The sequence below is a fragment of the Macaca fascicularis genome, chromosome 2 (genome assembly GCF_037993035.2).
Source record: "Macaca fascicularis isolate 582-1 chromosome 2, T2T-MFA8v1.1".
In the NCBI taxonomy this organism is placed as follows: Eukaryota; Metazoa; Chordata; class Mammalia; order Primates; family Cercopithecidae; genus Macaca; species Macaca fascicularis.
The window spans coordinates 111,366,520-111,394,475 of record NC_088376.1 but is presented as its reverse complement, the minus strand read 5'-3'; the positions used below and the strand labels follow the sequence as shown (position 1 = coordinate 111,394,475).

At 58.5% G+C, this 27,956-nt stretch overlaps 1 protein-coding gene across 10 annotated transcripts in view; it reads left to right on the top strand.

Annotated features, from left to right (window-relative positions):
* PLXNB1 (plexin B1) overlaps nucleotides 1-27,687 on the top strand; it is a 28,498-nt gene extending 811 nt beyond the window's left edge. For 3 of the 10 annotated variants that reach the window (XM_045386295.3, XM_015445848.4, XM_045386296.3), the window contains exons 2-38: nucleotides 4,194-4,246; nucleotides 4,910-6,022; nucleotides 6,892-7,074; nucleotides 7,379-7,507; nucleotides 7,633-7,733; nucleotides 8,033-8,165; nucleotides 8,459-8,615; nucleotides 8,886-8,994; nucleotides 9,069-9,177; nucleotides 9,586-10,266; nucleotides 10,477-10,599; nucleotides 10,804-10,926; nucleotides 11,212-11,305; nucleotides 11,391-11,563; nucleotides 11,692-11,843; nucleotides 13,326-13,431; nucleotides 13,613-13,749; nucleotides 14,021-14,197; nucleotides 14,433-14,619; nucleotides 14,738-14,980; nucleotides 15,712-15,888; nucleotides 15,965-16,113; nucleotides 16,620-16,720; nucleotides 16,820-17,037; nucleotides 17,158-17,336; nucleotides 17,473-17,539; nucleotides 17,769-17,915; nucleotides 18,727-18,895; nucleotides 19,209-19,312; nucleotides 19,387-19,471; nucleotides 19,690-19,862; nucleotides 20,037-20,197; nucleotides 20,292-20,439; nucleotides 22,676-22,740; nucleotides 22,844-22,919; nucleotides 23,953-24,027; nucleotides 25,159-27,687. In XM_045386295.3, coding sequence (XP_045242230.2) covers nucleotides 4,916-6,022; nucleotides 6,892-7,074; nucleotides 7,379-7,507; nucleotides 7,633-7,733; nucleotides 8,033-8,165; nucleotides 8,459-8,615; nucleotides 8,886-8,994; nucleotides 9,069-9,177; nucleotides 9,586-10,266; nucleotides 10,477-10,599; nucleotides 10,804-10,926; nucleotides 11,212-11,305; nucleotides 11,391-11,563; nucleotides 11,692-11,843; nucleotides 13,326-13,431; nucleotides 13,613-13,749; nucleotides 14,021-14,197; nucleotides 14,433-14,619; nucleotides 14,738-14,980; nucleotides 15,712-15,888; nucleotides 15,965-16,113; nucleotides 16,620-16,720; nucleotides 16,820-17,037; nucleotides 17,158-17,336; nucleotides 17,473-17,539; nucleotides 17,769-17,915; nucleotides 18,727-18,895; nucleotides 19,209-19,312; nucleotides 19,387-19,471; nucleotides 19,690-19,862; nucleotides 20,037-20,197; nucleotides 20,292-20,439; nucleotides 22,676-22,740; nucleotides 22,844-22,919; nucleotides 23,953-24,027; nucleotides 25,159-25,263 — 6,423 coding nt within the window. In that variant the 5' untranslated portion in view covers nucleotides 4,194-4,246; nucleotides 4,910-4,915 and the 3' untranslated portion in view covers nucleotides 25,264-27,687. Of the gene's footprint in view, nucleotides 1-242; nucleotides 335-876; nucleotides 1,033-2,063; nucleotides 2,199-4,193; nucleotides 4,247-4,909; nucleotides 6,023-6,891; nucleotides 7,075-7,378; nucleotides 7,508-7,632; nucleotides 7,734-8,032; nucleotides 8,166-8,458; nucleotides 8,620-8,885; nucleotides 8,995-9,068; nucleotides 9,178-9,585; nucleotides 10,267-10,476; nucleotides 10,600-10,803; nucleotides 10,927-11,211; nucleotides 11,306-11,390; nucleotides 11,564-11,691; nucleotides 11,844-13,325; nucleotides 13,432-13,612; nucleotides 13,750-14,020; nucleotides 14,198-14,432; nucleotides 14,620-14,737; nucleotides 14,981-15,711; nucleotides 15,889-15,964; nucleotides 16,114-16,619; nucleotides 16,721-16,819; nucleotides 17,038-17,157; nucleotides 17,337-17,472; nucleotides 17,540-17,768; nucleotides 17,916-18,726; nucleotides 18,896-19,208; nucleotides 19,313-19,386; nucleotides 19,472-19,689; nucleotides 19,863-20,036; nucleotides 20,198-20,291; nucleotides 20,440-22,675; nucleotides 22,741-22,843; nucleotides 22,920-23,952; nucleotides 24,028-25,158 lie in introns of those variants that run through there. The other 7 variants (XM_045386294.3, XM_045386293.3, XM_065540553.2 and 4 more) reach the window with 7 other exon arrangements.
* Nucleotides 27,688-27,956: the final 269 nt, after the last annotated feature.

Genomic DNA, 27,956 nt, shown 5'->3' with positions numbered 1-27,956 from the left:
GGAATGCAGGGTCCCGGGCGGCTCGGGGCCGCGCGCCCGGCTCTCCGGGCTGCTTCCGGCCTGGCTCGGGCGGCGGGCGGGGGGAGGGCAGCCCGGCAGGCGAGGGGGAAGGAGCGGAGCCGGGCCCGGCCGACGCGGCTTTGTCTCCTTTGTTCCCGGCGGTGGCAGCGTCGCGCGGGAGGGGCGGGCAGCGGGCGCAGTTTTCCGCCCCTCGGTCTCCGGGTAACAGCTGCGGCTCCGCCAGACCCGGGGGGAGGCCGCTGCGCGCGGAGCCCGAGCGCGGAGCGGCCGGCGCCCGCCTCGGCGCGCACATCCCGTGGGGCCTGGCCGGGTGGTGAGTGCGGGGCTCGGGGCCGGGGCGGCGAGGACCGGGGCTCCAGAGGTGGAACGGGTCGGGGCCTCGATCCTGCCGGGCAGGGGCGGCCTGGGTGAGTGGTGGGCGACTTTGGTTTTGAGAGTTGGGACCACACTTCTCCGCGCGAAGGGAAACTCTGGCGGCTCCGCCTGGAACGCGATTGGGAGACTGAGGAGGTGGAGCTGCTCCTCCGCGCCCCCTCCTCGCCGCCGCCACCGGGGACCGGCCGGCCCCTTCCCCGCCCTCCCAGGGCCACTGATGGGGTCCTCGCCTCGGGGTCCGGGGGTTGGGGAGGGTCAAGGACGAGCCGAGTGGGGAGGTCGGGGCTTCCCCTCAGTAGTAACAGCCCTTTCTGGCTGCTCCCGGTGGGACTGACAAAGGCGGACCTCGAGCCTGCTGACCCCCAGAGGGGGGCCCTCCTCTCCACACACAGACATATTCAGTGGGTGATCGATCAGCGCCTGGGGTCATCGCAGGTGCCTGGTAAATGGTGGATCTCCCCACCCCTCCTCAACACACAGAAAACAGGGCGAGCAGCGGGCACTGCTGCACTGTCAATGAATAACTCACCTCTGTAGTGGACCCTGGAAGCTGAGCAGGAGGTTGAAACGGGAAGGCCGGCTTCCCACTAATTGGAAAGCAAGGCAAATGTGGGCTGTCCTATGGCCCCTCTGCAGGTGCGGAATGGCGGGGTTTGTGAGCCCCTTTTGTTGTCGAGGACAGCTCCACGGGGGTCCGGGAGGTGCTTGCTCTGCAGACAAAAGTTGGGCAGTCTTGGGCCCCCTGAAAAGGTTCAGAGTAGGGTGGGCCCAGAAGAGACTCCAGGCAGGCCTGGGCACAGGCAGAATTAGGCTTTGGCTGTGAGCCTGAACAGGGCCTCAGATGTTGGGAGTGGGCAGGAGATCCAGGCTGTGTAAGTTGGGGATGTGAGGTCTGGTTCTAGATCAGCCTTTTCAGTCTGCCCTGGCCTGGTCATTAACAAAAGTGGGGCCAACGTCTTCCCTTTGAGAGACCAAGTGGCTTGGAGGGATTGTGGGCCTTCTATCTCCCCTATTTGTTGGGTTTTCTTGGCTGTGAAATGGGGGTACGTTCACCATGCAGGGAGCATCTGGTCTGTGCTGAAGTCTGTGCAAGTTGCCGGGGCCTCTGAATCGAAAGCATACTCCCTGCCTTCAAGGAGCTTCAAGTCCAGAGTAGGAGGGTGGAACTGGGAGAAAAGTGACTCTGGCTGGCATCACTAATGCCAGGCACATGCTGTATCATGTTTACTGGTCAGAGCAATCCTTCTTCCCATTGTACAGCTAGGAAATCTGAGGCTCGGAGAGCCTGAGGCCGAGCAGCCGTGCCTGTCAGAGTGTTGGCTAGGTGCGTCCATTCTGTCCACTGCATGCAGTGGCCTCCTCAGAGGCCTGGGAGGACAGGGGAGGCTCCCCAGTTAGAAGATGGTTGGTGTAGGAGTTAATGGGATAGCGAGGGAGTGGGCATTCCAGGCAGCGGCAAGAGCCTGTGCGGCAGCTGGAGGAGCGAGGCAGCCTGCAGTTCAGGCTGGCAGGAACGAAGGGCATTTGTGGGGGAGCACTGGCATGGATCGGGTGGGAGAGGTGTGGACTGGAGGGGTGGGCCTTTATCCCTCCTGCTCTGGGGTGCCCCAGAGGCTTTTGGGGGAGGGGTGTACTCCAATTCTACTCAAGTAAAGCCCCAAGAAGTTGGGAGTTGGGAGGCTAGATTGGAGGGGCTGGGAGCTGCTCAGTGGCCTGTGGCAGAGATAAAGTGAAATCCATGTGCCTGAAATGGAAGAGAAAAACGCACTGCTCTTCTTTCTCTCCTCCTTCAGCTACCCATGGTATGTGTGGAGGGGCAAGGGGTGCTAGGTCCTGATTCACAGGGAGACTGATTGCAGAAGCCTGACCACTTTCCCTGGAGTGGGTCAGCGGCCGATCTCCTCGGTGGCCTGGCCAGGAGCTGTTCTGATCCCACCCATTTCTTCCTGTTGTCTCCTCATCCAGTGTTCTTTTTTTTTAAAATTAATTATTATTATTACTATTTTTTCATCTCCCAAGGCTCTGTCATCCATCAATCCAGTTTTGATATCACATATGGGGAGTGGTTTTGTTGCTGCCCCTTGAGGGCTGGAGAACTTTGGCATGCAGTAGGCTCTGAGCAAATATTTGTAAACATGTAGGAGTGAGTATTGGTCTAACTATGGGACCCTGTGCCCAAGGCCCATCCCTGGCATGCGGTGGCAGGAGAATTGAACAGTAGCCCCGTGCAAGAGATGACCTCTGCCCATCCTCAGGTGGACTCTGTCTTCCCATGGGAAGAAACTTTCTTTCCTCATCCCTTGGAAACTAGGTGGGGGGCTCCTGGGCAGCCTGGTCTTGCCACAGTCCTGGGATCCTGGCCGGGTTCAAGACTTTCCCTGCTGCCCCCTTCCCCCCCGCCCCCTTGGGTGGCAAACAGAGGCAGCCTTGTTCCTGCTCCCATAGAGCTGCCCTGTTTTCTGCACACTAAAAATGGAAACCCCCAAGCTATTTCGGGAGCAGTGCCCAGCCAGGCTGTGACCACGGCCCCCCTGCTCCCACCGGGCTGTGGCCACAGTGTCCCAGCTTCCACCAGGCTGCTGGACCCTCCCCTGAGCCTTGTGCCCAGCCCTGTTCACTTTGGGGCAGCCTCAGGAGTACGCTGCTCAGGCCTCAGCTAGGATGAGCCGACCTGGGAGAAGCAAGCGCTTGATATTTTGCGCAGGCAGCTTGGCAGCTGGGTGATGGGAGGGGCTGGGCAACGTGGCCTGGGCACAGGCAAGTAGGGGAAGTGTCTCCCAGTCTGAGATGCATTGTCTGTCCCAGGACTTCACCAACCTTGGTGCTCTTGGCTGGGGACCACTGGGGAAGGTGGTGTTGCCATAGTTTCTTGGTTCAGGGACTCAGGAGCCTCAGCTGGGGCCCAAGAAGGGGTCTGTGTAGAGAGCAGGCACCCAAAGTCTGGGGAGGTCCTGGTGATGGGCCTGGGAACAGCCAGGCATGGCACCTTCCTCCAGGACACACTCCACTTAGCCCACATCTTGGGTCCTGGCACTACTCTGAAGTGCAGGAGAGGAAATAGCAAGAGATGGCCTAGCTTCTACAGCTCTCTATATGTAGGGCTCCAACTGAGTACTCTCGAACGAGGGGAGTGTGCATGAATGTGTGTGTGTGTCTAAATGTGAGTGGTGGTCTGAATGTCTCAGGTGAGTGTGACGTGTGTGTGTTCCTGTGTGTCGATATGGATGTGTCTTCATGTGGTGTTTGAACATGGGTGGCTGTGTCTGTGTGTGTCACTGTGCTGTGTGTATAGATGGCATCTGCATCTCTGTGTGTGTGTGTGTGTTGTAGGCGTACACATGCAGGGTGGGTGGTGTGTATGCATCTTGCTGTGCGAGTGCCTGTCTGCTGAAGCGCTGGTAGCCCTTTGGGCTGGGACAGCCCCTGGCCGTGTAGAGGGTGTATACCTGGGTTCCTTTACAAGGTGAAGTTTGAGCAGAGAGAGGGACCTCACAGGGAGAGGGCCATGCTGGGGGCCTGGCTGGACCCTGCCAGCCGTGGGGCTCCTTCCTAGCTGACCTTTCCCAGGCCCCTTGGGTGCCTGGCTCTGCCGCCCTCCCCCTCCTCGTGTGGGCTCCGAGGAGGCGTCCTCTGTGGAATGTGTTTGGTGGCCAGGGGCCAGGCTGGGCCCAGCTCCACCAGCAGGCTGGGCGGTGGGGAGGGGGTGCTTCTGTGCTGCCTCCCCAGTGGGGAGCCCAGGGCTTCCATGTGCCTGCAGCCCAGGCCCCAGCTTCACACTCGGCTTTCCCCTCTTCTAGGTGACTCCCACACGGGTCATGCTGTTGTCTCCTGATCCAGCCAGCCCTGCCAGGTGAGCCTGACCTCACACTAGATATCTAGGAACAGCATGACTCCTACCTATTCTGAGGGCTCTCGGAGGTGGGGTGCAGCCCTTCAGGCCCCACCCCTCCGAGCTGGAGCCTCCTCACATCTCTCAGGCCTCTTGGTTCTGTGGTTATTACCCTTCTGGATTCCTGGCCTGAAAGGCCCTGCCCCCAACTCTTGTCTTGCTCTAACATTCTGCTGGCTCAGGAGACCTCCCTCTCCTTCCTCCTTCTGCCTGGGAAACCCTCATCCATGTAGAGCCTCTCCTTTCTTGGGGTCTGGGCCCCTCCTTCCCATCACCTGCTCTCCTGCCCCATCCAGACCCTGCTTCCTGGGCATGGCCTCTCCAGCCCCTCACCCTCTGATCTGGGGGGATGGTGAGTGGGGTGCAGGTCTCCTTAGAGAATCGTGCCTGCCAAGAATGGGCAGTGTTGTCTAGGAAGTATCTCCTATTTCTGACCTCGTTCTAGTGTGTGGTCCTGAGGTCATCCTGGACATAGTGCCTGTCTAAGAAGCCTGGTCCTCCTCTGCTCACCCCCTAGGTTAGGAGGGGCATCTTGGCAATGCCACAGTCCTATCCCTTACCAGTGGCCCCAGGGTGCTCTGGCAGCCACATGAGCCCCACTCTCTCGACCTGTCTCCCTGCCAGGTGACCATGCCTGCCCTGGGCCCAGCTCTTCTCCAGGCTCTCTGGGCTGGGTGGGTCCTCACCCTCCAGCCCCTTCCACCAGCTGCTTTCACTCCCAATGGCACGTATCTGCAGCACCTGGCAAGAGACCCCACCTCAGGCACCCTCTACCTGGGGGCCACCAACTTCCTGTTCCAGCTGAGCCCTGGGCTGCAGCTGGAGGCCTCAGTGTCCACCGGCCCTGTGCTAGACAGCAGGGACTGCCTGCCACCTGTGATGCCTGATGAGTGCCCCCAGGCCCAGCCTACCAACAACCCGAACCAGCTGCTCCTGGTGAGCCCAGGGGCCCTGGTGGTGTGCGGGAGCGTGCACCAGGGGGTCTGTGAGCAGCGGCGCCTGGGGCAGCTTGAGCAGCTGCTGCTGCGGCCAGAGCGGCCTGGGGACACCCAGTATGTGGCTGCCAATGATCCTGCGGTCAGCACGGTGGGGCTGGTAGCCCAGGGCTTGGCAGGGGAGCCCCTCCTGTTTGTGGGGCGAGGATACACCAGCAGGGGTGTGGGGGGTGGCATTCCACCCATCACAACCCGGGCCCTGTGGCCGCCGGACCCCCAAGCTGCCTTCTCCTATGAGGAGACAGCCAAGCTGGCAGTGGGCCGCCTCTCTGAGTACAGCCACCACTTCGTGAGTGCCTTTGCACGTGGGGCCAGCGCCTACTTCCTGTTCCTGCGGCGGGACCTGCAGGCTCAGTCTAGAGCCTTTCGTGCCTATGTGTCTCGAGTGTGCCTCCGGGACCAGCACTACTATTCCTATGTGGAGTTGCCTCTGGCCTGCCAAGGTGGCCGCTACGGGCTGATCCAGGCTGCAGCTGTGGCCACGTCCAGGGAGGTGGCGCATGGGGAGGTGCTCTTTGCAGCCTTCTCCTCGGCTGCACCCCCCACTGTGGGCCGACCCCCATTGGTGGCTGCTGGGGCATCTGGAGCCTCTGCCCTCTGTGCCTTCCCCCTGGATGAGGTGGACCGGCTTGCTAATCGCACGCGAGATGCCTGCTACACCCGGGAGGGCCGTGCTGAGGATGGGACCGAGGTGGCCTACATCGAGTATGATGTCAATTCTGACTGTGCACAGCTGCCAGTGGTGAGTTCCAGTGTTGCCCTGCTTTTCCCCCTCTCTGAGGCCACTGGCCAAGTATTTGCAGCCAAGGAGCTGCCCAGAGTGTCCAAGGGCAGCTGGTGGTAGCACGAGGATGATCAGATCAGCAGATATTAAGTGCTTCCTGTGTTTCCTGGGCAGTGGTACCTTACCACAAACCTGGCATGCGGGTGGCAGCAGTGTCTAGATGGGCTTGGACTAGGATGCTGGAGGGGTGGCCCTAGTGTAGGTGGATTGGGAGGATGTTTGGGGGTTCTTGGGTAGGGACAGGGACCTATAATGGAATGAGACCTTTGGCTCTTGAGCAGGAGAGGAAGGTGAGGTCGGGATTGATGAGCTGTAGCCTCAGGATGGATAAAAAAGGGAAGAAGCTGCACACAGGGTTGAGTCAGTCAGAGGCAGGAGAGGGCCCCGGTGAGTGGACTTGGAGCAGAAAAGCAGGCTGTGAGAGGTTTTGGAGAAGTGGTCCAGGAGCAAGGTGACCACAGAAACTGGAGGAAGCACTCCCAGGCCAGGGATGGGAGAAGGTGGGGCCACAGGCAGCGGTGGGGATCAAAAGAGGGGGAAGGAGCCACTGGAAACTGCCCAAGGACTGGAGCAGAACTGGAGATCAGTCCACTGCGATAGGGCTAAGGATGTACCTGGGGGGATATTGTCCAGGGAAGGGTTGTTAGGGAGGGCCCAGAGAGACTGGGGACAGGGATGGGGTTGTCCCAGGAGGGCCAGCAGAGAAGACACTGTTGTATAGGGAGAGCTACCAGAGTGGCTGCGGGAGGGAATGAGGTTGGCCAGGGAGGATGTGGCCAAGGAGGTTATCCAGGGAGGGCCTTCCTGATGCTTCTTGCTGCCTATAGGACACCCTGGATGCTTATCCCTGTGGCTCAGACCATACGCCCAGCCCCATGGCGAGCCGGGTCCCACTGGAAGCCACACCAATTCTGGAGTGGCCAGGGATTCAGCTAACAGCTGTGGCAGTCACCGTGGAAGATGGACACACCATTGCTTTCCTGGGTGATAGTCAAGGGCAGCTGCACAGGGTGAGCCCACAGGAAGTACTGGCCCCTGTCCCAGAGTCTGGAGGGAACAGGTTGCTGGGGACCCAGCCTGGTTTAAGCTATCCCTGTGACCCGTGGGCCAGGAGAGATGACCTGAGCTGCTCTCCCAGGACTGGGTGGTGTTTACCTGTGATTTTCCTCCATCCCCGCTAGGCTGGTTGGTATGACCTGTGACTGCCCAGGAGGAAATTCTGTCTGTAAATTACTTCGATTGGGTGGATGAGGGGAGGGCTTTGGGCCTCAGCCCATGGACTTGGATCCCACACCCTGTGGTCTCTGATCCCAGGTCTACTTGGGCCCAGGGAGCGATGGCCACTCGTACTCCACACAGAGCATCCATCAGGGGTCTGCAGTTAGCAGAGACCTCACCTTTGATGGGAACTTTGAGCACCTGTATGTCATGACCCAGAGCACAGTGAGTGCCAGGCATAAACAAGGGCATGGCTGCTGGGAGGGGCCTCTGGGTGGGGCCAGAGACCCATTTGTGGGTCAGCCACTGGTGTTTGGATTGCTGGCCTCAGGTCCTCTTTGCTGTCACAGCTTCTGAAGGTTCCCGTGGCCTCCTGTGCTCAGCACCTGGACTGTGCATCTTGCCTTGCTCACAGGGACCCATACTGTGGGTGGTGTGTGCTCCTTGGCAGGTCAGATTCCTGACCCCATCCCAGTCTCAGCCTCAAGCCCACAATGCTCCTGCATAATTGTCCTGTCCAGAATTCCTGAACCTTAGTGCTTGACTCTCAACCCCTGATCCCCAGACACCCTGATTCCCCACCCCCATCCTCTGCACTGGGCATCAGTGCCCTGCCAGGGCAGACACAGGAACCTGTATCATACCTACTCTAGGGCCCTGCCCAGGTCCTCCAGATTGTAGGAGTCCCTACCCTATGAACTCCCAGTGGCCTGTGAGGGTCACAGATAGACACTGGTCATTCTTGCTCAGGTGCAGTCGCAGTTCTGAGTGCTCAAGGGGCCAGGGCCCAGAGCAGTGGCTATGGAGCTTCCAGTCTGAGCTGGGCTGTCTGCGAGTGGCAGCCATGAGTCCTGCCAACATCAGCCGAGAGGAAACGAGGGAGGTGAATGATCAGATAGGGAGGGCCCTGGTGGGGAGGGCTCTGGGCATCAAGGTCTGGGTAGAGATCTTAGATCCTGGTGTCAGACATGTCAGATACCACATGGCCTCACACAAGTCACTTCTTTTAGGAGCTCAGTTTGCCCATGTATTTCTAACTCAGGCCAGAGGGCGTTTGGGGAGGCCTGAGGTCTGTTAACTGCTGGTGCCTGTCCACATTGGGTGCCCCATAAATGTGAGCCCTGGTCTGCTGCCCACTAGCCCCAACAGTGTGTCTGTCCTTGGCTCTCTTGGCAGGTTTTCCTATCAGTGCCAGACCTGCCACCACTGTGGCCAGGGGAGTCATATTCCTGCCACTTTGGGGAACATCAGAGTCCTGCCCTGCTGACTGGTTCTGGTGTGATGTGCCCCTCCCCAGACCCTAATGAGGCCCCAGTGCTGCCAAGAGGAGCCGGTGGGTGAGAGAATGGGCCAGCCTTGGGGGAGGCCAGCCCCTGCTCCAGGGGATGCGGTGGGGTTAAGGTGTGAATCCAGGCAAAGAGCCATGAATGAATGCCTTTCTCTGAGTCCTCCCACTCCCCAACCACCTGAAGCCTCCATTCTGTGCCCTTGGACTGTATTCCCTCACCCTGGGTTGTCTTCCCCATTCAAGGGCTCAGGATATCGGCTCTGGGTCTGAGTGCACCTCCTTGCTGCTTAACCCTGGCCCTCTCCCCTTCTGCAGACCACGTCTCCGTGAGCGTGGAGCTCAGGTTTGGCGCCGTTGTGATCGCCAAAACTTCTCTCTCCTTCTATGACTGTGTGGCGGTCGCTGAACTCCGCCCATCTGCGCAGTGAGTTCCTCGCCCTGTCCCCAGGCCTGGGCTTCCCCGTGGCGACCCCTGCCCCATGGCTGTGCTCTGTGCAGGTGCCAGGCCTGTGTGAGCAGCCGCTGGGGGTGTAACTGGTGTGTCTGGCAGCACCTGTGCACACACAAGGCCTCGTGTGATACCGGGCCCATGGTTGCAAGCCATCAGGTGAGTGTGACCTTGGGCTGGGCCATACGGGGGTGGGTTGGGGGTCCCAGTGTGAGAGTTTTTCTTATGGCCTGGGGTCTGTCTGCCTATGTGAGGCTCTGTCCTGTGCACCAGAGCCGCTGTGTGTAACGGACTCCCTGGAGAACAGCCGCCGATACATCCCGCCTGTTTTGGGAGAGGGCGTTTGTAGCTGAGAGGCAGGGGAGGTCTGGCCTTCATGCCCCACCTCGGCACAGACACCCCTGGAGCCTTCCCCCACAGTTTTCTCCTGTGGAGAATTAATGGGCTGTTTTTATTTCTCTTTTCCTTGGTCTCCTTTCCTCTTAACGTACACTGTGCCTGCCTGCATCCTGTCCCGCGCCTGCCTGCTGAGTGGCCCTTCCTGTCTTCCTCTGCCTCCCCCTTCAGAGCCCCCTTGTCTCCCCAGCCCATCCTGCAAGAGACGGACCCAGCCCCTCCCCACCCACAGCCCCCAAAGCCCTAGTCACCCCTGCTCCTAATACCCTTCCTGTGGAGCCTGGGGCTCCGTCCACAGCCACAACTTTGGACATCTCACCTGGGGCCAGTCCTTCCCTGCTCAGCCCCTGGGGGCCATGGGCAGGTTCTGGCCCCATATCTTCCCTCAGCTCCACAGAGTCGCCTCTCCATGAGGAGCCCTCCCCTCCCAACCCCCCAAATGGACCTGGAACCACTGTCCCTGCCCCCACTGACTTCAGACCCACAGCCACACCTGAGGACCTCTTGGCCTCCCCGCTGTCACCCTCAGAGGTAGCAGCAGTGCCCCCTGCAGACCCTGGCCCTGAGGCCCTTCCTCCCACAGTGCCCCTGGACCTGCCCCCTGCCACTGTTCCTGCCACCACTTTCCCAGGGGCCATGGGCTCCGTGAAGCCCGCCCTGGACTGGCTGACGAGAGAAGGCAGCGAGCTGCCCGAGGCGGACGAGTGGACGGGGGGTGACGCACCCGCCTTCTCCACTTCCACCCTCCTCTCAGGTGATGGAGACTCAGCAGAGCTTGAGGGCCCTCCCGCCCCCCTCATCCTCCCGTCCAGCCTCGACTACCAGTATGACACCCCCGGGCTCTGGGAGCTGGTGAGGCCCAGCCCAGGAAGGAGGCCTCAGGGGAGGGGATGTGGGGAAGATGCTACCCCTAGCTTGCCTTGTGATTCTGCACTGGGAGGGGGCGAGGGGCAGGGTGGAGTCTGCAGCCCCACACAGGCCTTGCCCCTGGAATCTGGCAAGGCAGAGGGCTGAGCTGGGCAGGGTGGGCTCCATAGACTGCCTTGCCCTTGGTGCCTGCAGGAAGAGGTGACCTCGGGGGCAAGCTCCTGCCCCTGTGTAGAGAGCGTTCAGGGCTCCACGTTGATGCCGGTCCATGTGGAGCGGGAAATCCGGCTGCTAGGCAGGAACCTTCACCTTTTCCAGGTCAGTGTGTCCTACCTGCCGCTGTCCTTGCAGCCTCCTTAGCTTTGACAAACTCTGCACAAGCCCTGGGGAGCAGGAAGAGGGCAGAGTCCGAGGGCTCAACTCCAACCCAGAGGCTGTGCTGGGGGATCTGTTGGGCGACCTACAGGACTCCCTGGACCCAGCTCCTGAAACTGCCCAAACAGCTGTGTTCTCTGCCCTCAGGACGGCCCAGGAGAAAATGAGTGTGTGATGGAGCTGGAGGGCCTTGAGGTGGTGGTTGAGGCCCGGGTCGAGTGTGAGCCACCTCCAGATAGCCAGTGCCATGTCACCTGCCAGCAGCACCAGGTGCACACCATGAGCGCCTGTCGCCCTGAGGGAGTCTGCACACCCATTTCCGACCTCTGACCATGTGCCCCATAGAGTCCTTGCATCCCAGCTCTGACCTGTAACTTGAGGCCCCATGGGGTCCCCATACTCCATTTCTGGCTCTGCCCTCCAACCTGTGGCCCCATGGGGTCCCTCTGACCCTATGCTCCTAACTGGTCATTTTAGTCCTTTCTCTGACTACCCCCTCCCCAGGCCTGACGCTTCCCCCAGTGCTTGACTCTGAACCCACTCCAATTTCTCCAGCTCAGCTATGAGGCTCTGCAGCCAGAGCTCCGTGTGGGGCTGTTTCTGCGTCGGGCCGGCCGTCTGCGTGTGGACAGTGCTGAGGGGCTGCATGGTGAGCCACCTGCGGGCTGCTGGGCTGGTGGCGGTAGCAGGGCTCTCCCAGGCCTGCCTCTCACGTGCGTCTCTGCCACCCCCAGTGGTACTGTATGACTGTTCCGTGGGACATGGAGACTGCAGCCGCTGCCAAACCGCCATGCCCCAGTATGGCTGTGTGTGGTGTGAGGGGGAGCGTCCACGTTGTGTGACCCGGGAGGCCTGTGGTGAGGCTGAGGCTGTGGCCACCCAGTGCCCAGCGCCCCTCATCCACTCGGTTTGTTGAAAGGCTGGCCATCCCTTCCTCAGTGCTGCCCTTAGAGGGAGGGTGTGGGGGCCCAAAGGTGGGAGGTTGGGGCTGCCTTTCCAGTTGAGTAGAGGTGAGCAGTCCTTGTCCTGGAACAGGTGGAGCCACTGACTGGGCCTGTAGACGGAGGCACCCGTGTCACCATCAGGGGCTCCAACCTGGGCCAGCATGTGCAGGATGTGCTGGGCATGGTCACGGTGGCTGGAGTGCCCTGTGCTGTGGTTGCCCAGGAGTATGAGGTCTCTAGCAGGTGAGCTGGCTGCACCCAGCTGGAGCGTGGCACAGCCTGGGGCCTCCACGGTTGGCTTTTCTGCTTGGGGCCTCCATCCCCCGCTCATCTGCCCCACTGTCTCCCTGTTCCTTGATTCTGGCCACAATGCCTGAGTGCCAGGGTTGCCACTGAAGACCCTGGGCGCCCACCAGACCTGTAAGTTCCTGGCATGGGCTTTTGGGGAATCCTTCCTGGGCCTGTCACTGCCCAGAGCTGACTGGTGGCTCTGCTTCCTGCTCTGCTCACCTGGTCTTCTGAGGGACTGTGGATATATTAATAGCTGTGGCAGCAGGACCCTGAGATCAGACAGATAAATTCAGGGGCTGGCCTTCTCACCAGCTCACTCTTCCCCAGGCATTGTCCTGGGCTGCCAGGCTCCTCAGGAAGGTAGACTTGGAAGGCACACCTCAGAAAGGCACACCTGCCAAGGGCCAGACTCCACTGTCGTCTCTCGGGACCCCTGCTGCCTTCCTGGGGCTCCTGGGTTATGGTAACCTGGCCAGCGGTTGCAGGCCCCAAAGGTACATGTGCAGGACATTCCTAAGGAGATGTCCGCAAGCAGCAGGGCCCAAACCTGGCTGAATATCAGGGTAATCTGCAGATCCTGTCCCAAACCAACACAGAGCAGATCCTTAACTGCCCCTCAGACATCTGGGTTCAGGAGGCCCACGGTGGGGCCCCAGAATCTGTATTTGAAATAAAGAACCACTCTGCTAGAGCATGGAGTGTCCCCTGAATGTGTTATGACTGAGAACTTACAGTGACTATCTAGACTGTTAGTGTTCCAGACCATAAGACTTTGTGATTTATGAAGCAATTGGCATATATTCTGTCTGGAGCCTCCCCTGCGTGGCTCACATGTGACTTGTGTCTTCCTAGAGTGTTTGCAACAACTGTGACAATGTCACTGAGTTGAGCCACTGCAGGCTTAACACTCTGGAAGTTAATTTGCCCAAGCTTCTGTTTTCTGGCTAAGAACCAGCATTTTCTTAGACGGTTCACTTTCCCTTCACATGTATTCCTCTGTCTGACTAGAGGCTTTCAGGGACTCTTTTTCCTGAATAAATCAAGTTTCTACCATGCTTTGAGTGGGTACTGTGCATGTGACGTGGCAGAGGACATGGGCGGCTAGCTGTGCCCACTCTTTTGCTCAGCAGCTCACCCCACAACCAGGCTAACAGGGCCCCTTTGTAAAGTTATGCCACAGATAAATTCTTCCTTGTTGGGGGCCTCTGGGGTTGAACTTAAATGATTGAAACCACAAATATTAATTCTCAGATACCAAGGCCTTCTGATGTGTCATAAAGAATTCCCTCCAAAGTGAGAGAGGGTCTCTGTCAATCTTGTGGAGGATGGGAAGGGGAAGACCACCTGACAGTGGGGCAGGGAGAGGGGCTGCCAGGTAAGCTTGAGGGGCCGTCGATGCAGCCTGGCACCCCCTAGCCTGCTGTGTGCCTACAGCCTCGTGTGCATCACCGGGGCCAGTGGGGAGGAGGTGGCCGGCGCCGCAGCGGTGGAGGTGCTGGGAAGAGGACGTGGCGTTTCAGAGCACGACTTTGCCTACCAGGTACCTGACTGCTGAGCCACCCCCAGCTGCCAGCGGGCCACCCCCTCTGGTGACTCCTCTCAACCTATCTGGTTTTGCCTTGGTGGGGCTGCCAGTCCTGGACCATCCTGTTTCTCAGGCTGTCCCCGCCTCCCTGTGTCTGGTCTGATGCTTATCTCTCTCCCTGTCCTCCTTCCCACAGGACCCGAAGGTCCATTCCATCTTCCCAACCCGCGGCCCCAGAGCTGGGGGCACCCATCTCACCCTGAATGGCTCCAAGCTCCTGACTGGGCGGCTGGAGGACATCCGAGTGGTGGTTGGAGACCAGCCTTGTCACTTGTGAGGGGCACTTCCTCATCCTGCAAAAATCCATGTGCTCCAGGGGAAAGATGGAGGGGTCTGGGATCCTGGGGAGAGCAGAAAGGGGAAGAGGGCCAGTCTGCTTCTTCAGAGAGTGGCTGGACCCTCCCTAGCCGGCTGTGGTGGGAGTGCACCTCCAGGGACACCTGGTGGAGACTGCAGTCAGCACTAGAGGGAAGCCAGCTGGGGCCTGAGTGGTCCAAGTTTCCCCTGCCTGCGCCCCTCCATTCATTCCCACCTCCCCTCCCAGGCTGCCGGGGCAGCAGTCAGAACAGCTGCGGTGTGAGACCAGCCCATGCCCCGCACCTGCCACGCTCCCTGTGGCTGTGTGGTTTGGGGCCACGGAGCGGAGGCTTCAACGTGGACAGTTCAAGTACACCTTCGACCCCAACATCACCTCTGCTGGCCCCACCAAGAGCTTCCTCAGGTGTTGGGCCAAGGGTGTGGCTGCATGGCAGGTGGCAGGGAGATCTTTGCAGCTCCACTATGTGGGGGTTTGTAGGGCTTTATGTTGGGGCACTGAGAATCCCATGCTGCTGGTAGGGGCAGGGGGTCATGTGGTTTGGGGCTGGGGCTGAGCTGACCTAGCTGGGACTGGGCTGTGCTTTAGGTCCAGGTAACATAAGCCATCTTACGTTACGTAAGCTCATGGTCTGTTTCAGTGGAGGACGTGAGATATCGGTCCGTGGCCAGAATCTGGACGTGGTACAGACACCAAGAATCCGGGTGACCGTGGTCTCGAGAATGCTGCAGCCCAGCCAGGGGCTTGGACGGAGGCGTCGCGTGGTCCCGGAGACGGCGTGTTCTCTTGGACCCTCCTGCAGTAGCCAGCATGCAGGACACCCTTGGGTACCCCACACTCTCCCCTCGCCCCATACCACACCCTGGGGATAGCCAGAGCAGGTGCCAGAGGAGGCTCTTCCCATTTTTGCTTGGCCCCCCGTCAACCTGCCTGTCTTCCTTCCAGTTTGAGGAACTATGCCATGTCAACTCCTCCCAGCTCATCACATGCCGCACACCTGCCCTCCCAGGCCTGCCCGAGGACCCCTGGGTCCGGGTGGAATTTATCCTTGACAACCTGATCTTTGACTTTGCAACACTGAACCCCACACCTTTCTCCTACGAGGCTGACCCCACCCTGCAGCCACTCAACCCCGAGGACCCCACCATGCCATTCCGGCACAAGCCTGGGAGTGTGTTCTCTGTGGAGGTACAGCTCCTACTTGGACCTGGCAGGGCCCCGAGACCCTTCCCTTGGCTGGACATCTCTACTGTGTGTGGTAGAGAGGCCGAGACCGTAGAGCAAGGGCCGGTGGATGGACATGGCTCCTCATCTTTGCTGTGTCGGGGGCAGAGGGGGCTGGTGGGGGGTGCCTAGCCCAGGATCTGGCATGGGCTTGACTGCTTGGCTGGTGGCCGGGGTCCTGATGCACTCCATGGCAGGCTCTGGAATGACTGCATTTGTATGTTTGGCCTGTGCAGTAGCTGGGTGGCGTGGTCCACATAGGCCATCGGGCTAATCCCCGAGTTGGCAGCCTGGCTCACATAGACATGCACTAGGCATGTGTTTTGGACATACACAGTGGGCAGCTGACGGGCATGCGGGCAGACCACAGGTCGATATGCCATCATCACCCACCTGGTGAGTCATCAGACACAGAGTGGGGGCTCCGGCTTTGTTAGGTAACTGGGCAGGGTTTGGGAGACAGCTTTATGTTCTCCAGATTTTTCGTTCTGGAGAAGAAAGATAGGAAAGGGCAGCCAAGGGTGATGAGGAGCAGCTTGGAGGACACCTTGTGACTGGCCTGCACGCAGGGGACGGGTGCTGAGAGGCTGTCAGCCCTGCTGCTGGGAGTGGGTCTCAGGGTCCTTCCCACATTTGGGGAGGACAGGATCTGAGGGAAGGGTCCTGAGTGATTGATCGGTGACCCTCTGTTCCAGGGAGAGAACCTGGACCTTGCAATGTCCAAGGAGGAGGTGGTGGCTATGATAGGGGACGGCCCCTGTGTAGTGAAGACACTGACCCGGCACCACCTGTACTGCGAGCCCCCTGTGGAGCAGCCCCTGCCACAGCACCATGCCCTCCGAGAGGCACTTGACTCTTTGCCTGAGTTCACGGTCAGTGGGCAGGTCCCTGGCCGGGCTGGGCATTGACCTGGGCTGAACCCTTGCTTACAGGCGGCTCCCGACACAGGTGCAGATGGGAAACTTGCGCTTCTCCCTGGGTCACGTGCAGTATGATGGCGAGAGCCCTGGGGCTTTTCCTGTGGCAGCCCAGGTGGGCTTGGGGGTGGGCACCTCTCTTCTGGCTCTGGGTGTCATCATCATTGTCCTCATGTACAGGTGGGTGCAGCCAGATGTGGCTGGGCTGGGGCAGGTCGTGGGATCTGGCTGGACTGGGAAGGGACAGACTGGGCCAGGAGTCAGGAAACATTCTCTGTAAATGGCCAGAGAGTAAATATTTTAGGCTTTGCAGGCCAAGTGGTCTCTGCTCAACAACTCAACTTTGCCACTGTGGCACAAAAGCAGCCAGGGACGACATGAAAACACATGAATGTGGCTCTGTTCTAACAAATCTTTATTTATAAAAATAGGTTGTGGGATGGATTTGGCCTGGTTGTGGTTGACTGATCTCTAGGCTAAACTGTGCTGGGCTAGACGGGGCACGGGTGTTTGTGACTTGCTTGGGAGGGGAAAGGCTGAATTGTACTGGGCTAGGCTTGAGCTTGGCTGGCATGGCTGGGTTGGACTGTGGTGGATGAGGCCAGGGTGTGCCTCGGGATAGGTCAGGCAGGCCTGGGCCAGTAGGACTCATCCGGCCGTCCCCTCCTGACCCTGGTGCTGAGCAGGAGGAAGAGCAAGCAGGCCCTAAGGGACTATAAGAAGGTTCAGATCCAGCTGGAGAATCTGGAGAGCAGCGTGCGGGACCGCTGCAAGAAGGAATTCACAGGTGTGCCCAGGAGAATGGGCCCTGCCCTCCAGGGCTCTGCCCAAACCCGCTCCCATCACATGGGATTGGTGCCCAAACCTGGCCTCTTCTGCTCAACAGACCTCATGACCGAGATGACCGATCTCACCAGTGACCTCCTGGGCAGTGGCATCCCCTTCCTCGACTACAAGGTGTATGCGGAGAGGATCTTCTTCCCCGGGCACCGCGAGTCGCCCTTGCACCGGGACCTGGGTGTGCCTGAGAGCAGACGGCCCACCGTGGAGCAAGGGCTGGGGCAGCTCTCTAACCTGCTCAACAGCAAGCTCTTCCTCACCAAGGTGCCCCCACCTGCATCTTTCTGGCCTGCCCCTGGCCCTGCCCCTTCTCCAGGGCGTGGTTTCTGAGCCCGCCCTTCTGTCCCCCAACCCCCTTCTCCCACCCCCTCTCTTTGGCTGCAGTTCATCCACACGCTGGAGAGCCAGCGCACCTTCTCAGCTCGGGACCGTGCCTACGTGGCGTCTCTGCTCACTGTGGCACTGCATGGGAAGCTTGAGTATTTCACTGACATCCTCCGCACTCTCCTCAGTGACCTGGTTGCCCAGTATGTGGCCAAGAACCCCAAGCTGATGCTGCGGAGGTCTGTATGGCTGTTGGGGCTGGGTGGCCCTGGATAGCTGGAGCTGGGGTGGGGCCTCAGGCTGGGGGGTCTGCAGGATAGAGAGGCCCGCAGCCCCGCCTGCTGACCCTGGCATTCCCCTTTCCCATCATCTCAGGACAGAGACTGTGGTGGAGAAGCTGCTCACCAACTGGATGTCCATCTGTCTGTACACCTTCGTGAGGGTGAGGGGGCAGAGCTGGACAGGGCTCCTGTCTAGGGAGGGTCAGGCCCTCTAAACTGCTAAGCCCTCAGCCACCATGCAGCTCGGACACTTGTGCCAGAGCAGAGACTCCTGCTCAGCCTGTCCTCAGTCCCCTTAAGCCCGTGTCCTGTCCCCTTTCCCAGTGTGCGTCATGTCCCATACACCTCTGCCACCTGCCGGGAGGGCCCTAACTGCCTGTGCTCTCCTAGGACTCTGTAGGGGAGCCTCTGTACATGCTCTTTCGAGGAATTAAGCATCAAGTGGATAAGGGGCCAGTGGACAGTGTGACAGGCAAGGCCAAATACACCTTGAATGACAACCGCCTACTTAGAGAGGATGTGGAGTACCGTCCCCTGGTGAGGGTGTGCAAGTGTGTGGCCTGCAGTCTGAGTGCGGTGAGGGCGAGGGTGGAGAGTGTGTGGGTGTGTGGGCTCTGGACACCAGCTTCTGATGTGGGTACCTGGATGTAGAGCGGGGTGACCTCTGGCTGGTTGCTGGTGAGAGCCCATCAGACTAGTTTAGCAGGATGGCAGTTTAGAGCAGACCTTGATGATAAGGCCTCCAGGTGCCCCAGACTAGGGATGGAACCAGGGTAGCCACAACCAGGGTTTAGGAGGAGCCAGCCCTACCTTGGACCATGGGCTTGAGCTGTGCCAGGGCCTGACCTGTCGGCCTGGCCCTCCTACCAGGGATGCGGCCTTGCCCACCAAGCCAGCCCCACTCTGGCAGGTCTTCTCTCTGGGTTGCTTTCCCCTTAGTTACGCACAAGGGTTCCTGCGGGAAACCCCCATTAAGGCCTGCTGAACCCCTCCCCTGTTGGATGGGTGGGAATATTGGCTCATGCAGGCTTCCCGAAGCTCCTTCAGCCTGGCCCATTCAGCCGGGAACCTGGGGATCTGAGTAATGAGGGACTTGTGCTCACTCCTTTTTTTCTGCCATTTACCCTGTAGTCATTTACAAGTGCTCTGCGCTAGGTGCTGGGGTCACAATGGGGAGGAAGCTGCTGTCCCTGGGGAAGGCAGGCAGGTGAAGAGACGAGAGTTAGGGAATGTGTGGTGCATGGGGGTCAGAGGCAGCAGCCCCTCATGAGTTGTCCCTGCCCTTGGTCTGTGTCTTGGTCATCCTGAGTGTACATGAACCCTGACGACTCCTGTGTGTCCTGCATAGACTTTGAATGCACTGTTGGCTGTGGGGCCTGAGGCAGGAGAGGCCCAGGGTGTGCCCGTGAAGGTTCTGGACTGTGACACCATCTCCCAGGCCAAGGAGAAGATGCTGGACCAGCTTTATAAAGGAGTGTCTCTCACCCAGCGGCCAGACCCTCGCACCCTTGATGTTGGTAAGGGCGTGGAGAGCCCCTGGGGACCTGAGCCAGTGTTGGGCCTGGGCTGGCCCCAGACCAGCTCTGCAGGGACAGCTCATCACTCAGGGTGGGGAGGATGCTGGGAGGTGGGCAGAAGCCGGCTTTGGAACATCTTTGTTGGACAGCCTCTCATCTGGGGAGGGGTCCTGCTCTTGGTCTTTGGAGAGGTTGAGGTTGAGTATGACTGCCCCGTGATGGAGGGGCTGGTGTCCCCGTGGAGGAGGAGATGGGCTCTACTGTGGGAAGGGTATCCTCCAGCCCTGCACCCAGTTCTGCCTTGCCCTTGCAGAGTGGCGGTCTGGGGTGGCTGGACACCTCATTCTTTCTGATGAGGATGTCACTTCTGAGGTCCAGGGTCTATGGAGGCGCCTGAACACACTGCAGCATTACAAGGTAGGAGGGGTGGGAGCTGGAGGAGGGCATGGTGAGCTGGGGCTGGTGGAGGGATTACCAGCTGTGCTCAGCAGGTCCCGGATGGAGCAACTGTGGCCCTCGTCCCCTGCCTCACCAAGCATGTGCTCCGGGAAAACCAGGATTATGTCCCTGGAGAGCGTGAGTACTGCCCCCAACACGGCCCTCTGTCCCTGCTGTGCTCAGCCCAGAGTCATGGGGAAGGTCCTCTGGGCCTCAGGGCAGGCTTGTGCCTATTTCCTTTCTGCCCAGGGAAGCTCTCAACCAGGTGCCCCCACCCCTGGGAGAGCTGGCAAGAACCAGGGGGCCTGGGGAGGTGGCACCTGGGGAAGGGTGACAGCTGTGGGCTCTTGGCACAGGGACCCCAATGCTGGAGGATGTAGATGAGGGGGGCATCCGGCCCTGGCACCTGGTGAAACCAAGTGATGAGCCGGAGCCGCCCAGGCCTCGGAGGGGCAGCCTTCGGGGCGGGGAGCGTGAGCGTGCCAAGGCCATCCCTGAGATCTACCTGACCCGCCTGCTGTCCATGAAGGTGGGGTGGGGCTTGCCAAGGTGGTGGGGCCTGGGCTGAGGGGGAGCATGGCCACTCGTGGGATTTGGGGGTGCTGTGGGGTTTGTGCAGGTACAGTGCCGGGGGGTGTCTGAGGCTGGGCTGCTGCTGAGGGCCCTTTGCTGACCACACCTCTCTGCTTCCCCCTTCCCACAGGGCACCCTGCAGAAGTTTGTGGACGACCTGTTCCAGGTGATTCTCAGCACCAGCCGCCCCGTGCCACTCGCTGTGAAGTACTTCTTTGACCTGCTGGATGAGCAGGCCCAGCAGCATGGCATCTCCGACCAGGACACCATCCACATCTGGAAGACCAACAGGTAGGGTGGTGCTGGGTGGGCTCTGGGTGTGTGTGGGGGGTCTTCTCTTGTGCCTCCCCAGCACATTCATTGGCCATGCCTGCCCCACCCGCAGCTTGCCTCTGAGGTTCTGGATCAATATAATAAAAAACCCGCAGTTTGTGTTCGACGTGCAAACATCTGATAACATGGATGCGGTGCTCCTTGTCATTGCACAGACCTTCATGGACGCCTGCACCCTGGCCGACCACAAGCTGGGCCGGGTGAGCAAGTCTGGGATGGATGTGGAGGGGGATGGGTGAGGGTGGACAGTGCTGTGTGTGCACTCAGATTCTAGGCTTCTGAGAACTTCAAGGAGGACTTCGGGGAGACCTCTGACCTTCCAAGCCAAGGCTTCATCCCAGGGCCGCCTCCGTTTTAAGGGATGAGCAAGAGGTTGGGGCATTGTGTGCCAATTCACAGCTGAAGTTGTGGGCAGCAAGTGCAGCCTGGTGTGGCTGGGGCATAGAGTGCTGGCCAGGCGTGGAAGTAGGCCAGGGCCAGTTGGTCAGGACTCACTCCTGTGGCAGTGGGAACCACAGAAAGTCTGGGAACAGGGAAGTGGTGTGACCAGACCTGAGAGTTTGTGGAACATTGTGGCTGCTGTGCATGGATGAGCTGAGTGAGGGAGTCCCACGAGGGCGCTGTGCTGTCCTTCTGACAAGCAGCGGCTGGGTTCAAGCTGGGCAGGAGGGTGCAGGGCAGGCAGAAGCTGAAGGTTGGATGTGGGGGATGAGGAAGAAGGAGGGGGGGTCACACATGATCCCTGGGCCTCTGGCTATGGTAAGCTCAGACTTGGAGGAGGTGAGTCTGGTGTTTGTGGGGTTTCCAGGTAGAGACATGGATTGTTCAATCCCAGAGCAGCCCTGGGCTGCTGGGTGGGTTTGGTTCCTTAGGGTGCTGGAGGTGTCTGCCTGCCAGTAGGGCAGTAGGGAAGAGAGTCCAGGGGGTGTCACGGTTTGAGGGATGTGTGAGGAGGAGAGCTGGGAAGTACAGGAGACTGAGTAGTCGGAGCTGTCCGGGAGCACAGAGGTTGGGAGTCTGTTGTCACAGCAGTCAAAGCCGGGAGTTCCCTGACATATGAGGTCCCCAAGGTGTCTGCTCAGGCATCCAGTGGGCAGGGCCCTCGTGTAATTCTGCAGGTCCATGAGTGGGGCTCTGCTTAGCCTTTACCCCCAGGTCTCAGTTGGCGAGGGACCTCTTGAGAGATACTTCCCTACACCTCTGGGAAAAATCAAAATTAGCTGAGCACGGTGGCTCACACCTAGAATCCCAGCACTTTGGGAGGCTGCGGTGGGCAGATCGCCTGAGGAGCTCAGGAGTTTGAGACCAGCCTGGGCAACATGGCAAAACCCCGTCTCTACAAAAAATACAAAAATTAGCCAGGAGTGGTGGTGTGCGCCTGTGGTCCCAGCTATGAGGGAGGGTGAGGTGGGAGGATCACTTGAGCCTGGGAGGTTGAAGCTGCAGTGAGCCATGATTGCGCTGTTTGCTACACTTCAGCCTGGGTAACAGAGCGAGACCGTCTGAAAACAAAAAAACAGAAAGTTCTGTTCAAAATTGTAGCACTGTCTTTTGGGAGCCATTTTTGATCCAGATGCTGTCATCATGCCTATAATGAGCTAAGAACCAAAGGGCCACACCAGGACCCGCAGGGCCACCTCCAGGGTAGACCCTATGTGGTGGCTGGAATTTTTACCAGATCTTCCCAGTACCTACCCTTCCCAGCAGAACAGCAGATGGTTCCTGGGTAGCTCAGGAGTAGCCCCAACCAGGAATGCCAAGGGTTCCCCCATGGGGAGTTGTCGAGAAGGTGCGAATCCTGACTCAGGTTGACAAGAGGAGCTGGCCTTGGGTCCCTGCTCACGGTGGGCAGTGCCACCTCGAGATATTTCTCACCTTCCCAGCAGCTCTAAGATGAGGAGAGGTCCTGAGAACAGAAGTATGCTGCCCAGAGCCCATGGCTGCTGGGACTTGAACCCAGTTCAGTGGTAGAGGCTGTGTCTAGGTGTGTTAAAGTGGTGGAAACTGACTGGACAGACCTGCTTCAAATCCTAGCTCAGCCACTGGGGAGTGAAGTGGTCTGTGGCCGCTTAGGTAATGTTCTGGGTCTCAGTTCACTCACTTTTAAAATGATGACCCTGGGAGTGAACAGCAGCTTCGTGCCCTGCATACCGGGCTCTTGCTGGATCTAGATGGAGGCATGTGGAGCCGAGAAATTATTTCTGATGACATCAGAGGCTGGACGTTGGTGGAGGGGAGGGAGCAGTGGAGGCTTCTGCGGAAGGAAGTATGCTAGGGTGACCACCTGAGCTGGTTTTCTGGGACTCAGGGGCTTCCTGGGATGTGAGACTTTCTTTTCAAAACTGAAGCAGTGCTGGGAAACCCAGGACACTTGATCACTCGAACAGGTGATCATCCTTCCTTCCTTCCTCTTTTCTGTCCTCCTGCTATGTCCAGGACTCCCCGATCAACAAACTTCTGTATGCACGGGACATCCCCCGGTACAAGCAGATGGTGGAAAGGTATTGGAGGGTGCGGTGGGTAGAGGTTGGAGGGTGTGTGCAGCTGAGACTCGGGGAGTGGGCTTGTTTACCCAGCAGCTGCTGTGCCCTGTCTCTCTGGCAGGTACTATGCAGACATCAGACAGGCTGTCCCAGCCAGCGACCAAGAGATGAACTCTGTCCTGGCTGAGCTGTCTTGGGTAAGGCCTCCCTCTGCTTCTTGGGTTGGGCATAGGCCTCCTGCCACAACGGTCCTGTCCACTTCACACTGCCCCTTTGCAAGGAAGCCCTTGGGAACCTCAGTAGCCCTGTGAGCTGGTTGGGGCAGGAAACATAAGTACAGAATGTTCCAACTGCCACTGAAAGACCAGAGTTCCCACCATCTCATCACAGAACAAGCAGGGGTCTTGTCCTGGCAGCTGCCATATACCCTGATTCAGCCAGGCACTTGTAAGGTAGCTGGGATTCAGCCTCAGGCCTGCCTGGGTCTGCCTGTGTGCGTCTTCCCACTGCTGTGCCTCCCTTGGTGGCACAGGTGTCCCCTCCACTTCCCCCATTCCTAAAACAGCCCTAAAATGTAACTCCAGGGAGTTACGAACAATGTTTCTGAAATGTTGATGGTGATGACAGCCACAACCACAACACTAATAGCAGCTGTAATTTTGGGGTGTTGTGTGTGAAGCCCTTCATAGGGTGCTTTGATTGTCTTACTTGATCCTCACAAGAACTCCACAAGTTAAGTGACACTGACTCCATCATCCAGGTGAGGAAGTTGAGGCTCAGAGATGTCCCCATGGAGGGGCCTGAGAGTGACCTCAGGAAATACTTGAGTTAGGCCAGAGCAGAATCATGCTGGGCTGTCAGCCTGCAAGTGACATCAGTGCCACTTGGCTCTGGAGTCACCTGGGTGGCAGAGGGTCTGGGCTAGAACCTTAAGGGATTGAGAGAGGCAGGGCTCCAGTGGAAACCCCAGACCTTGCTGAAGCAGTTAGACCTGAGCTGTCTTCCTACCACGGAGACCCTCTTGGCGCTGCCCTGTTCTGTCACCATCTGGCACGCCTGGCCTGGGGTCCCTGGGCCATGGAGGGGACTCTGCTTCCCACTGTAGTGCCCATCCCATTCCCTACCTCTCAGGTCCCCTTCTCCCCCAACCCTTCCCTGGGGTCCTGGGCCACCTCCTGTGGCTGTCTGTACCCCTCATCTCTCTCACCTTTCATTTGGCCTCTTTCCTAGAACTACTCTGGAGACCTCGGGGCGCGAGTGGCCCTGCATGAACTCTACAAGTACATCAACAAGTACTATGACCAGGTGGGCAGGCCCTGGGCCCCAACTGGGAGGCTGACCCAAGGCATCCCAGGAGACTTAAGGGGCTCTGACCCTGTGACTCATGGTGGGGGCTTTGGTCTTCCCCAGGAACAGCATAGTGGGGGACCGGGCCCCTGGGCGGCTTGGGAAGTGTTCTCCAGGCGGGTTTCCTGGCATTGACTGTACTCTCACTTGTCCCACCACTCCCCATTCCGGCTCCCCAGCAGGATGGCGAGGCACAGTGCTGGTGGTTGTGGGGGCCAAGGGGTCTACCAGGGCCTGGAGGTGGTATGCATTTGCTGAGTTGGCAGCATGTTGGGCATGGCCAACATGCAGGTGCAGGCCTGGCTTGGCTGCATGAGCTGAGAAGAGGAGAGTCCAGGCACACGGGCTGGGGTGTGAGGGTACACTGGAGCTGGTGAATCTTTTTGGACGATCCCTGGGCTGGGCCTGAAGAGCTGAGCACCTGCCAGTCAACCTGCTGGGTGCCTGATGGAATAGTCCACTTAGATGTTTGTGTGGCACCAGTGAAGTGATTGTTGCTGCTCAGAGATGAGGAACCTGCCTCATGGCCCACAGTCTTCCTGGGCATGGTATGGGCCATGGCATGGGGCATGGGGGAGGCAGAGTGTAATGCAGGCATGACCCCTCGTGGAGACATAGTGGGCAGTGGCTGTTTTCCAAAGTGCTGCTGCCCTCCGGTTCCTACTGGCTCCCTTGGTGGCAGCCCCCAATTTGTGGTTGGTGTTTGATCAGTGTCTGTTTTCTCAGCACATGTGTCTGGTCATTCTTGGGTCTCTGCCCCTTGTCTGGCACCAGGCAGATAGGAACTTGGGAAATGCTGTTGCCGGGCGGGTGGGTGAGCCAGGATGGCTGCATCAGGGCTTCTGAGGGGCTCGGTACTGAGTCAGGTCCTTCATTTCCTACCTTATTCGTCCAGAAACGGTGGCTTTGATGTTATTACCCCTCCTGCTGGCGAGGCCCTGAGGTCACAGAAAGTACGTGAAGTGACTGGCTGGGTTTCTTGGCCTCCTATCCCACTTGTGCCACAGCGTCTTAGGAGGGCTGTTGAATTTTGCAGCAAACACGTTGGCCAAAGAAGTCTCCCCCTGATGGCATTGGTCTCTGTTTCAGATCATCACTGCCCTGGAGGAGGATGGCACGGCCCAGAAAATGCAGCTGGGCTATCGGCTCCAGCAGATTGCAGCTGCTGTGGAAAACAAGGTCACAGATCTATAGGGACCCAGGAGCCACGGCCTGCTATTGCTTCAGCCCGGCCTGGGCAGCCCTGGAACCTCGGGGGGAGAGGCCACCTTCTTAGGTGCCTGTAGTGACTGACAAGCAGTTAGTGGAAGGTGACTCACAGTCTCCTGGTGGCTCTGGCCTTGGCCCTGCTGGACCCACCTCCTAGGCCAGGGGCCTCAAGGCTCATGGGGTAGGACCTAGCCTGCTTCCCGAGTCCAGGGACCCTATGACACCGGTCTGCAGGGAGTTGGGGACTGAGGGCTTCCAGAGAGTGGCCGGAAGAGCCTCCAGGCCCCTGGGGAGACTGTGCTGTTCCTGAACACTGGCCTTGGCTGCACTGGGATTCGGAGAGGAAGGAGGAGAGCCCCATACTTCCTGTCTGCCTCCTCCACCATTCCTGACCTCAGTTGAGCTGCCTCTGGCCTCGTTGCTGCTGCCACATCCTAGGTCTAAGAGTTGAATGCCTCTCCTAGGCCACTGCAGACTGACCCCTCAGCAGGGCTGGCTGTCACAGGGCCACCCTGCCTCACAGGGAGCCATGGTGAGGGCCATCTGCTGCAGGGGGGTCTTGGGGAGAGTGGTGGCTCAGTTGACCCAGCTCTTCATTAAAGGATAACACACTGCACTGAGTCTGATGTGTGAGCCTGGCCCAGCCCCCGGCTACGAGGAGGATGGCAGCTATGCCTGACAGGTACCAGGGGGATGTAGTATCTGCGCCCTGGGGAAGTCTCATGGTCCCCCACCGTATCCCAGACTGCAGGGCTGGCTGAGGCTCTCCCTGACTCCTGGGCAGGGCCTGGTGGGGTGAAGGCTTCCATGAAGGAAGTAAGAACCCCATCTGGGGCAGAGCTGGTGACTGAGATAGAGGGGTCTGCAGTCTCTTCAGGGGGGCCTGCTTTATCTACAGTTTGCTTATTCTCACTTCTCCACTCATGTTCTATTTATCTTGAAAGGGACTAGGAAAGGATGACATAATTACAGGCAACTCTAGGCAGAGGGGGTCTCGAGGGCTCTTTTCCATGGTCCTGTTCCTGGACTTAGGGTTTCTGTGTTGCTTTCCAAATCAGGGCATCCTAGGGCCGGCTCCTAAACTGTCTGCCTCCATGAAGTCCGCCTTATATGGTTCTTCCTGATTTGTAGCTGGAGGTGAGCTTGGAGACTGTCTTACCTGCTCTCATGTTGCTAGTTGGGTCTGTAGGGCAGGGGATTGATGCCCCTCTTGACTGAGACCACCCTCGGCCTTAGCAGAAGGCCAGCCCCCCATGGAACAGAAGAGATAGGGTGGCAGCTATGCCTGGCAGATGAGAGGAGGGCCCTTCTGCCTTGAGGCCTTCAGAGGGCTCATCCCTTTGGCCCTCTGCTTACCCTTCATAACCCAGTGACCCTTAGCATTTCCTCTCATTTGGCACAGAGACCCATCCTCCCCTCAGGGTCTTCATTGAGTGTTTGGAGATATAGAGACTGATAGAACTCCAGGAGGACTCCTATCCCCTGCCTCTTTTTGGCCCTAAATAAAGCCATCCACAAAGTCCTTGTCCCTAAGGAGCCATGTTGGTCTTGTCTGTGCCAGGGGTAGTCATAGCTGCTATTCTTTGCAGTGGCTTCATCGTCCCTTCTTTCCCATTTCTGCTGGATGTGGGGAGCACAGTCAGGTCAGCAGCCAGGTGCCATCATTTGGGAGCATGTGAGCTTGGATGCTCTGGCCAGGTTTTTGTAGCCACCCAGAATGGTCCTGACTCTCCCCCATTGGCTGCTCTGGCCAAACTGTGGAATGGGTCTCCATCTTGACCATCTCCAGGAGCAGGGTGAATGGGAAATCCACTTGGGGTGGACTTCAAGCAGGCACAGAGGGAAACAGCCTTGGTCAGCATCACAGACCTCGACAGAGCCGTGCTTCTGTTACAGAGGCCTCTCTGTTCCAGGTTCAGGCCCATGCAGGTTTTAGGGGCAGGTGAAGGCTCCCAGGGGAGGGGGGCCATGTGCCTGCACGCCTGGGTGCATGCCCGCGGGAGGGGTGAGTACTGAACGTGCTCTGAGTCACTCACTGAGTCATGGCTCGGCTGCCACAGAACATTGTTATATAGACATAGAGAAGAAAAACCTGGCACAAGAAGATAGGAAATTCTGTCTTTGCTCCAAACCATGACCAAGAATGGAGATTCCAACACCAGCAAGAATTTGTGATCACTTAACTTGGGTTATGGCCACAATTGCTGCATAGAACATTTGTAATTCAGTTTGATCAATTTTTTCCTAATTTTTTCTTAAGACTGCAACGAAAGTGTGCCCTCATTATTACATTTTTCACAAACCTGTTAGCATATAAAGGGCCTTTGTTTCTCATTACCACCCGGGGTTCCTTAAGGCATTTTATGGAATGATTTGCTTTATTAAAAAGAGCTTTCACCAACTTAAAAATTGGAATAATTGTCCAAATGGTTACATGACTCAGGAGTTCTATATTTTTACTAATTTTCTGATACTGAAAGAGTCATGTGCTAATTAAGATAACAACTGAATTTATGCTCATGAATGTTGGAATTCTTAGAAGCCACCTGAAACCTTCCCAATGGTCAGGACTCGATCCCATTGGCCAGTGCCAACAGGTGGCTCTGGGCTGTGCTGGGGGATACAGGGAACCCAGCTGTGTTCTGCTGGGCACCAATGGCTGCTGATGCATGTGTTTC